Here is an 11,408-nt window from a genome sequence, read left to right as displayed (position 1 = left end):
AAACCATGTGTAAATTCATAAGTCAACACCATTGCTGAGTATTTTCTCCTTAAAACTTCAGTGAATCAAAGACAGTCTAAAAAACCTGGTTTAAAACCACTGGTGTTTCTGACGTCACAAACTACCTTGTAACCAATCAGGTCAACGTGTGATCGTCAACGAGTGGATCTCTGAGCTGGTGTGAGTGAGTGGAGGCGGGGCTAATTTGCATATTAATAGAATGCTAATACTAAATGAGGCAAGAGTGTAGAGTTACATTCAAGCTATTTTAAGGCAAAAAAATTGTGTAGTGTAATTTTGGTGATCAAAGATGAGTTTTAAAGGGATACAATTATTGACTACAGGGGGACTTTAAAACAAAACATATGTTTTTATTTTGGAGATATGTTTTTATTTAAAAAAATGTTTCCATGGTGACTCACCTCTAGAACGTCTGTGGTGATGAATTCCTGAGGACGTGATGACGGTTCAACAAACTCTTCACAGATTTCGGTCTTCTTCCGATCTTCTTTTTTTTCCCTATAACAGAGCTGTAAACATTTACAATGATTAAGCACCAGGTTGAATCAGTTTATTTACATCAGTAAAAACTGGGCATCAAACACTAAATGACCAAGGATCACACACTACCTGACTTACAAGTTGCTCAAAACACAACAAATTAACGCAGAAACATGTTGCACTGCTAGTAAAATCCACTAACAATATCGAATATTGGATGGAATCATAGTCTAAAGCTAAACTTGTTTTCTTTTCTTTTTTAAATTAAGATTTTTTGCCCAAAATCTGCAGACTAGCTCTGATTTAGAGTTGTCAAAAGTACCGACTTCGGTACCGAAATGTCAAAAATGTGACGATACCAGCATTTTCCTCTAGCATTTTGAGAGCTGTTGAACGGATTCTTGAACACCCCTGACTGGCCACTGTGTTGACGCGTTCAACATATACGTATGTCTCTGTCTTAAGAATCTGTTCAACAGCGCTCAAAATGCTGGAGGGAAATGCTGGTATCGTCACATTTTTAAAATTTCAGTACCGAATTTTTGACAACTCTACTCTGAATTTCAGCTACTTTCAGCATCAACTCCTCCAGACTGCAAATCGGGGCAAAAGTTGTGTAGTGTATTTCAGCTTTTAGTTGTAACACTGTGTCTTGTATCCAGTTTGGATACATGAGCTTATAAACCTACTGGTGTTGGCATGGCAGTGAAGTAGAAAGCTTTATCTGACAGGAGCTTCCTGAAGACATAAACCACATCGTAATGTTGAGCATTGACTGCATCCCTCTGAAACTGCATGACATCCTCCCAGTCCTTCAGAGCAATGCGGATCTACAGAGACGTACATGCACAGAGATACAGACAACAGGTCAAACAATTACAATACAATATACTCGAGTTAGGATGATCTTTGGGTAAAAAAAATTGTTTAGCCACAAATCTAAATTCCATCATCAATAGGGGCTTTCGCACCGGATAGTTCCAGGACTAGCCACCAGGGTGTCTAATGAGAACTAATGGTTCCCATAGGAACGTTTTCCTGGTTGCATTCGCACCGCCAGTAGGTACTATGAAGTGGCTGAGCCGCGCTTGTTGTTGAGACTTTTATTTTGATGGCGCTGTGGACTCACATTCTCCGTGTTCTTTAGTTTACGATTTGTCTAACAGTCTTGTCTAATACGTTATTAGATAGAACTGTCATACATCGAAAGTAGACAGTAATAAAAAAAAATAAGCGTATGCCATGTGGTTGATGTCCAGTGTTGCTAGCTGAGCAGAAATACTTAATCATGTTTCTCTTGGTCCCCTCAAAGTTGCGTTGGATTTTCTCCACAGCGTAAAGGTTAAGAGGACCATCTATCACTGTTTTCCATGTTCGAAGAATTAGTTTGCGGAGTAAATATATAGGCTATAATCTGTGTGTTTACACAGCTTTTATTTTAAATGGCGGGTGCTGGTGTTCAATCAGTGAACACTAATGTCACGGATAGTTCCTATAGTGCTAGTTTAGACCTTACTCTGAAGTAGGAGCTAATTTTACTCACCCTGTCATGTCATTCAAAACAAAAACACTGAAGGCCAATTGCAGTGCGAATTTGCCTTTAGACAAACAGCAACCTGTTTGAAGGCTGGCAAAGAATGATTAGATGTTGAATGACAGCACACCTTCTCTTTGGGAGTGATGAGTTGTGAGTTGAAGAGCCCGTACAGCAGATAAAGCCCCGCCACTCTGATCTGGAAAGTGTAGGGTGGAAAGAAGTATGGAGACGCCACAGACATGATCAGACGAGCAAACAGCCTTCTCTCACTTGCCTCTGGTTTACCACTGCAGAAAAGAGAAGAGACAAAAGAAATAAACCTTCAAATTCCTTTTACTGTGAGGATTGGTTTACAAAAATATCACCAAAGCAATACATAGAAAAAAGATGTCAGTAATGTTCATAATAAAAAAAATATACTAATAGTGATACTTGTGATCATGTGATAATGAAATATAACATTAATTTGGAATAAATAAAACAATATTTTAATATACAATACAAATAAAACATCAATATACCTACAATATAAATAAATTATTCATTATATATAAATATTGTATATAAAATGTATAATATATCATACATTTTATATGTATAAATATAAAAATACACAGAATAATGCATAGAATAAACATTCAACAACATATCAAAGAGCAGTCACAGTGGCTGGCTTCTATGCATCTCAAGTCCTCTCCTAGTAAAACCTTTCTCTTAGAACAGGGGTGGGGAACGTTGATCCTGGAGGGCCATTGTCCTGCAGAGTTTAGCTCCAACCCTAATCAAACACACCTGAAGCTAATCAATGTCTTCAGGATTACTGAAATTGCAGGCAGCCGAATGTTTCTTTCAGGGTTGGAACTAAACTCTGCAGGACAGTGGCCCTCCAGGATCAACGTTCCCCACCCCTGTCTTAGAAGATGGTTTTAATCTCATTTGAAAGGTAATTTTAAAACAATGCGTATAAAATTGTCACTGGCATCTAGAGTGAGTGATTTCATATGTTGAAGATGCTCGTCAAACTCACTAGAAGATGCTGCTGAAGTTCATGTCTCTCCAGACCTCCAGAAACTGCTCGTACCGAACTGACTCGGTCGCCTGAAAACGCGCCAGTAGTTCTTCGCAATCTGCTTTTACCGGCCCCCTGAAATTCTCCATCCTAGCACTTAATTAAAACCACACAGACTCAATTGTTTACATGTTTAAAAATCCGATAAAAAAATGTTTCTTGTGTTTCTCATTTCTTGAGTTTCTCGTTTCGCTCGTACACACTGGATGGAAACGATTACATTTTCCTACCGCCCCCTAGTGTTTCGGCCGTACGTGTGTCTTCTTTATCTTCTTCTTTTGTGTTTTTTGCAAACCAGCAAAAGTGCAAAGTGCAGTTCCGCCACCGACTGGGATGGAGTGTGAAGCCTCGATGAACGAAAGGAACAATTAAATTAGAGAGAGAAAAAAAAAATGTATCCTCCAAATCAAATCTGTATCTCTTAAATATTTTAGAAGAATATCGTACACCCTTAACTGTTTCTGTGCATTCTGAAATATATTCTGAACTGTAATGACATTTCCAAATTTGTTAATTTTTCAACAAGCTGATTTCTTTCTCTTTTATATACCTCACAGTGTATTAAAACATGTTGAACTGTTTCTGATTTTCCACAATAAATGCAGCAGTCTGTCTCACACTTTCTCTTCTGTTTCCATATACCCTTGAATGCTGAATAGGTGTCTCCCTTTTGACTCTTTATTCCATTCTTCTTGCCACATATTTCCAACTAACTTACTGTTTTAATAATACATTTTACTTCTGTTTTACTTAATGAAATTTCTCTGTCAATCTCCTCTCTTCCAAATGCTGACTTTGCAGCTTGTCCCGTACGTGTGTCAGCCTAATCTTCTTCTTTTGGTTCAATGACGGCTCGTTCATTAATGCCACCTAGTGCTCATTATATATTCTGCATGGGTACTAGGATTATTATTTGTATTTAAAGGGGGAAAAGCATTTATCCCTGTTGAAACATATCCTTCCCCAAATTGTATCTTCTAATAAGCTCAACTCACCCATCAGCACGGGAGGCTTCCAAGCAGTGGCGTAGTCGTGGATGGGCACACACTGGTGGTGCCACACTTCCACCTAAAATGGTTGCATTTATCACTCTCCATCTACAAATCCTCTAGAACTAAGTGGGTATCAGTGCTTGTGCGCTGCTCCCATAGATCAATCTTATGTTACTGGCAGTTTTCCCTTTTTCAGATACAATGGCATCTTTCTTATTTACATCTACAAGAGAAATAATAATTAAAAAAAAGCTGTTGGCATCCCAGACCAGTCTGTCAGCGTTCTAAATCTGGCAGACACTCTTATCTAAAATGACTTTTACAGTGCATTCAAGGTGTAGGAATAATAGCTCAAGCTTTCCCTGGCAATCGAAGAAAGACCTTGGTGTACGAATACAAGAAAATACAAGACACAGGCTGTCATCGTGGCTTTATAAGTATAGTTTTTAATTATAATTATAGTTTAATTTGAAGCATTTTCTTTAATAATTTCCTTGTTTAGATCAAAACATCACATCACAAGTAATTTATCATAAGAAAAAATAAAAATCATAGTACAATATCAATTTTGAAGTATAAGATATATTACAGAAGAGAAAGAGATTATTTTTTATTATTACTAGCCTAGTAAGTGCTTACGTTTATGGTCAATTGTTTCTGATTTTCCACAATAAATGCAGCAGTCTGTCTCACACTTTCCTATAATATGCAGTGAATAATGAAGGTTAGTGTGTCCTATACGGAGCCTGGTCATAACAGTATGTACATTATGATTGATTTCATGAGTAGAAATCTATCAAACTGTGAAGGGCCTGTTGGGGCATCAAAGCCCAGATACAGTGATCCCGTTACACAGTAGAGTTGGGAAATAAGCTGGCAACTGTAGCTCTCACAGCGGTTCCCACCATGCCTTGGCCTGTGACAGGGATAACTACAGTATCTAATGACAAACCACAACAGGACTTATTTTAGAAAACAATAATTAGTTTGAAATCACACATTGTGCATTTCCAGAGCAACAATTCACAATGTTACATCAAACATAGAAGATGAAACAGATACTGCTGCTATATATATATATATATATATATATAAGCATTTGACTTATTTTGTTGAATAAACAGATGTTAAATCAAAGTGTTATACAGCACGCACTTATAAAGAATCCACATTCATAATAATAATAACTATTCAGTAATCAGTACTCAAGAGAATTATGTATTCACCATTCACTGCTTTGCATATATGTACTCCATGTACAGCTCCAGCCACAGCGCCTCCTATGGCGCCTATAACAGCCGTAACTAGAATGCAGGTTACGCGGGTACCTAAATAAAATAAAGATTTCAGAACCAGTCAATCAAATATGGAATGTCAAGTCTGCCAAAATAACACATAAATAAATACGTAAATAGATAAATATACAAAGAATACAAATACATTATTATTTATACTTTTATTTATTTATGCATAATTGTATTTTTTCCATAATTCTTTTTTTTTCATTTATTTATTTCTACATTTATTTCCAATTGAATTTATTTATAGATGTGTTTTTCTACATTGATTGATTTATTTCTACATTTCTTTGTCTGTATGGTAATGAGGAGGGTGTGTTTTACCTCACATAGCAATCGAGCTCAGATTGGCAAGGGCGGCGCTTTAGCTCTATTCGGACTGGATTAGTTTACCATGGAGAGGTGGGGTAAAGTAATAATTACCACAACTTCTCTGTGATTTTAGTCCAGTCCGAATGTGCCATCTCAGTAATCATTACGGACAATGTCAGTAAAGATTACAGCGACTTTTACCTTCAGTAAAAAGGTCCTGAAAAATGACCTCAGGTACTAATCTCGTGCGAATAGACCCGCTGTAAATATGTACGTAAATATTCTGTAATTCCCTGTTTAAAAGTAGTTTTACGCGTTTTTTCAAGTATGGAGACGCTTGAAAAAGCATTCAATTGCGGTCTAGACGCTGCATGGACAAGTCTGTGGCAAAACTCAAGTGCTTTCCACACACCATTCAGATCAAAAAGAAGATCGAAAGCACTTGTTAGAGGCACAAAACATCTTTTAGGGTTAGGAAAGTGCCTATTACCAACATAATCCAATCTGAAGTTAATTAATACATGGTTCAACTGTTTTATAGGTTAAATATAGGTTATATTTATCACATGTGATATCAGGAAGTAACGTAATACACAAATGATGACATGAGGGTGACGGCGGTTGTTAACAGAATGTATTTCAAAGCTGTAAAGATAAGGACTTAAACATTGGTTAAATGAATAATTAGCTCAACAATATATACAAATAACACTTAATGTCATGCAATAAAAATAATAGAATTTGAGTTGACCTGAGGCCTTTTAATGGTTTCCAAAAGTGAAGTGGATATTGGTCAACAAAAAGACATCAGGAAATAATATAGGCCTACAAGCTTCACAACTTATTCAGAGAAATTACGCTGACTGCGTCTGGATTTAAAGACATGAATCTCTATTTCCAAGCATTTATACTGTCGCTCTGAGCAAGATGATGCATGCTAAACCTTTTTAACAGACTATAATATAGTGCCATTTATATGATCTGCTCTGTGCTATCATGTCTCTGGACTCTGACTTCATTCGCCCCAATGGAAAGCATATTTACACTGTCTGAATTGTTCCCTGCACCTTATCTAATGCATTTTGTTCTATTCACCATGTAGAAAATAGTAAATGTGTGAACAAGTGACCAATAGCCACAGCTTCAGCATTATTTGGGGACAGGACGCTTTCGATTTTAGAGATCATTTGATTGGACAGAAAATCTGATGAGAAGCTGAAGTGCAAGAGTTATGTCATCAAAATCATTGATCCATATTGGAAATGAGAGACTGCAAGTTTTGAACACTCATATTTTCTAAATGCGAATTTTGTTATTGTTTTGGAGCACACTAGCTTATAGATAACAGTAAAGCTATATTCATACTAAAAGCCAAAAAAAATGTAATTTTGATTTCATGGGGACTTTAATGAGGGATTTGTGGGGTAAAAGTTATCATTTTTGTTCTGAAGTAAAAAAGATCAAATTAGAATGGAAGAGGAAGACAGGAGACTAAACAGACTGAATGAAAATTAAACCAAAACACATTCATTCTAAGTAGCCTATTTTACATTAATGACACTTTAAAAATACACTGGCGTTCAAAATGTTTTGATTGGTAAGATTTGTAATGTTTTTAAAAGAGGTCTCTTCTGCTAAGCTGCACTTAAAACAGCTGTTTTCTTAGTGAATATATAGTAAAAAGTAATTTATTCTTGTGATCAAAGCTGAATTTTCAGCATCATTACTCGTCTTAAGTGTCACATGATCCTTAAGTGTCACAATATCATTATGATATGCTGATTTGGTGATCAAAAAACATTAATTATTATTATTCTCAAACTTGTCAACGGTAGGTTACAAAAGCGTTCTATTTCAGATAAATGCTGTTCTTTTGAACTTCTATTCATCAAAGAATCCTGATTTTTTTTTTTACATAAATGTTTTCAACATTGATAATAATAATAATAATAATAAATAATAAACGTTTCTTGAGCAAATCAGCATATTAGAATGATTTCTGAAGGATCATGACACTGAACACTGAAGACTGTAATGATGAGTATGAGTAGGCCTATTAGTAAGAAAATTCAGCTTGGATCACAGGTATAAATTACATTTTAAAATATATTAAAATAGAAAACAGTTATTTTTTCTGACTTATTGGTATAAACTGTTATAAACTGTTACAGAACATTTGTACTGTACCACACAGTGTATGTCATTTTAGTGTCTGCAGTTAAGTGTGTGTATAAAAAGTTCTCAGATATAAACACATTTGTTTTGCTTAACCTATCAATGCACAATTTAATCCTAAAAATAATTTTAACATCATAGAAATAAATGTCAATTGTTACACACAAACCATCTAAAGATTTTGTAGCAAAAAGTTGCTACAAAGTTTGGGATTAGTAATAATTTGTTTTAAAGAAACTGTTTTCAACATGGATTTCCCATTACAGTATCACCGTGAATATCATAATGATTTGTTTGCAATATAATCTACAAATGCATACACAAACAGATGTTCCTGCCGCATTTTACTCGACCTAGTTAGCAGAACAAATTAAACCGACAAACTAAACGCTCTCGTGGTGTACTGCCGTTGCTAAGCAATCATGAGCCGCGTTCTCCATGATGATGAAGAAGTTTCAGCAAAGGATATGGATTTCGAGCCCTTGCATTAGCTCTACTGATAGATATATTTATGGAGATGAGCAATTAAAAACCCGCCCTGTACAGCTATGATCAGCTGTTCGTCCATCTTGGCTGAGCTTTCAATGTTGTTACGGAAAGGCCAAAGCTGGTCGGTTGGTTCGATGTCACATGACCTGCTTGGCGGCATTCTGAAAGTTGAGATTTTTTCATCTCGCTGCGGCATAACGTTAGACGCGCCTGGAAAAAACGAGCGTCGCAACGGCGTTGCTCCAGAGAATGGCTGTTTCTCAATTCCAAGAACGCAGAGAACGGACTTGTGTTCTCGTGGAGACCGGTCTTGCCAAGCTTCCTTGGAAGAACGAACTCGGAACCGGCCGCAATGACTTCTGGGACACCAGGCGAGTACTAGCTCAAGTCTGCATTCGATGCATCCTCGGTATCAAGAACACATCCGGGTTCTTTCATGCGTCCTCTGTACTTGCATTCTTGAGAATTGGTCTGAACTTCGACGGTTAATAATGACGTAAAACGAGAACACAAGGACGCAAGATCGCTGAAGAACGCATATTGAGAAACACCCATTCGCTCAAAATGGCGACCGTTGACGTTTCGAACTTGAGTGTGTGGGCCAGTACTTCCGGTGAAAACTTCCGGTGATTTGACAGCGAGAGCGAGAGACAACAGCGACCGAGTTCCATTACCACAGCGATATTTTTCACAATGAGTGTTTTTAGGATTCAAGAGAGGTGACTTGCCTTTCAGAGGGTGACAGCCTCAGCACTTCATTGTTGTGTGCCGTTATGTACCATGTCGTCACGTTATAACAGAGAAGTCAGCTTTCATGCATTGCCCGTTGACGCCGCGAGACGTGCTGAGTGGATACAGAAGATTCGGAGGATGACTTCAACCCGACCAAATTTTTAAATGCATATCATTTAAAGTGTATTTCACCAGTGCGTTTCTATGCTTTCTATTACTGCATTTATTTTGTCACATAGGCGACATGTAGTCTTTCTCGTTATGTCTTTTCCACAACTGCTAGCTGAAGAATCATACCATATACTGTCAAACTCGTAACATGGAGAGTTATATAAAAAATTCACAGACAACATATGTTCACATTCATGGCACAATTCAAACGGGACCAGAAAATAATTATTTTCTCCCATTCACTTGCATTGACGGTTTTTCAACTTTGAGGTCCAGCGGGGTTTTACGGAAGGGGCGGGACTTACCAGCTCTATTTGAGCGTGCTTGTAGCGCGTCTACATTTAAAATAACAAACTTGAGCGCGCGAAAGACGCATACATATGTGAAGCCCCTTAGTTAGTGGTTAGATCAGCGTAGAGCGTAGCAGTCAATAAACGGGACAAGGGAGGTCAGGTACGGGACAAATCATTTAGCAGCTAGGCATATACGGGACGTCCCGGCTAATACGGGACAGTTGGCAACCCTACCTGAAAACAATCTCGAAATATCCAAATGCATGCGTTTTTTTCCTTTTTACGTTGTCATAGAACACATCCGATGTGCAAAAAAACAACAACAAAAAAATCGGAATTGGGTCATTTCACTGAAAGTGTAAACGAGGCCATTATGATGCATTCTGTCGGTGGGGAATCGACCGATTGCTTTACCGCCTGCGGGCATCTTAGAATTATAATTTATGATTTGTTATGTTTAGCTCACCTGCGGATTGAAGAGTAGCTACCAAGCCTCCACCTGGGACCCCTCCTCCGTTAGAAATGGCAGAATATGACATCATAGAGGAGGCACATGAACCTGAACGAATTCCACATGCCGTGAAACCTAAACATGCTATAATAACAGGGACTGCCACAACTGCTGCAACTCCGACGGCTATACAAGTGGTGGAAATATGGCATGAACAAACTTAGATGGATAAACATTTAAAAGCCACTTAAACCAGTTAGCTATTATTTGTGTTGCAAAAATGAACAGTTAAATGTCTTCTGTCTAGTAAAACGAGATTCCGGATTTCTTTTACCTGCTCCTACACCAGCTGCAGTCATTATACCTTATAAGGAAACAAACAGGTTATGATTACTGTGATTGATGAATATAAAAAATGTAACAGTTAGCTATAGGCTACTTACAGTGAGACATCTTAAGTCAACCGGGACGCTCTTGAACTGCTGACTGCGTGAGAGGTTGAGTTTAAAAGCCTAGCTGTGTGTATCCCGTATCCTTCTCAGGAAACGAAACTAATGCCGTGTGTCCACCAAAGCGTTTTTTCACGCGGCTGGCGTGATTGTTTTCAATGGGTGTCTAAAACGTTTTTAAAACGCCATGAGCGTAACGAGGCGCTGAGCGTTCGGCGTTTTTTACAGGTCGACCGTCGCCGAGAGTTGAAGACTGTTGAAGAATATTCAACGCAGCGCTCATCACTGTCACTTTTTATCCAACCGTCCAATCACAGTGGAGGAGGGGCGGGACTAATACCACACCGACCAACCGCCACATTCTGCTTGTACAACGCCAACAGATGACAACAATAAGCATAATAACGGGAAAAAATAATTTAGAACAAGAGCCAGAGAAAATACATTACATTGTATTGACATTTTAATATAGAATCAACACAGAAACAAAATATGTGTGAATGTGTGATACCTGGGAAGGTCTATACTAGTGTTCTTAACCCGCTCCACACACTTGGTAATAAGGTCTCTAACGTTAGTGTTTTGCTAAATAACTTGTTCCACTAACTAACTTGCTGCGTAGCAATAATAATCTACAGACTTCAGACAATGCCTTTGAATATGCTTTAATCACGGCCAGAGGATCTCAGACAAATTTCAGAGAGAATCCCACCAGCAAAAGGAATACAACAGTTTTTATAGAATAGGAGCATGGCAAAAATCTCCAGTAGCAGTATTAACATTAAGTAACATGGCATCTGACGCACAGAAGCCAATGGCACATGTTGTTACTATGCGTATTGGCACATCCGCTGGCACATCCGGTCTTCATTGGCATGTGCCAGTGCCAGTGCATAGTGGCATGTGTCACTGACATTATTTCCTTACAATTTGATTGGT

General features: G+C 37.8%; 2 protein-coding genes across 2 annotated transcripts in view; both read right to left on the bottom strand.

Annotated features, from left to right (window-relative positions):
• Nucleotides 1–3,345, bottom strand: part of snapc1b (small nuclear RNA activating complex, polypeptide 1b) — a 6,741-nt gene extending 3,396 nt beyond the window's left edge. Inside the window, exons 1-4 of the mRNA XM_079856199.1 lie at nt 3,066–3,345; nt 2,166–2,325; nt 1,191–1,331; nt 423–530 (exon numbers count right to left, since the gene is read on the bottom strand). Of these exons, the coding sequence (XP_079712325.1) occupies nt 423–530; nt 1,191–1,331; nt 2,166–2,325; nt 3,066–3,196 (540 nt within the window). The 5' untranslated portion in view covers nt 3,197–3,345. The remainder of the gene's footprint in view (nt 1–422; nt 531–1,190; nt 1,332–2,165; nt 2,326–3,065) is intronic.
• A 1,179-nt stretch (nt 3,346–4,524) lies between these two features.
• On the bottom strand, nt 4,525–10,759 carry LOC307149675 (interferon alpha-inducible protein 6-like). The gene is made up of 5 exons (XM_079856182.1): nt 10,464–10,759; nt 10,355–10,384; nt 10,036–10,128; nt 5,326–5,427; nt 4,525–5,039 (listed from the first exon to the last, which is right to left on the bottom strand). Exons 1-5 carry the CDS (start codon nt 10,471–10,473, stop codon nt 4,948–4,950), a joined length of 327 nt encoding a protein of 108 aa, XP_079712308.1. The 5' UTR covers nt 10,474–10,759; the 3' UTR covers nt 4,525–4,947.
• Nucleotides 10,760–11,408: the final 649 nt, after the last annotated feature.

Source organism: Squalius cephalus, assembly GCF_949319135.1.
Source record: "Squalius cephalus genome assembly, chromosome: 21".
Lineage (NCBI taxonomy): Eukaryota > Metazoa > Chordata > Actinopteri > Cypriniformes > Leuciscidae > Squalius > Squalius cephalus.
The sequence above is the reverse complement of the archived record's forward strand: the minus strand, read 5'-3'. Positions and strand labels throughout refer to the sequence as shown.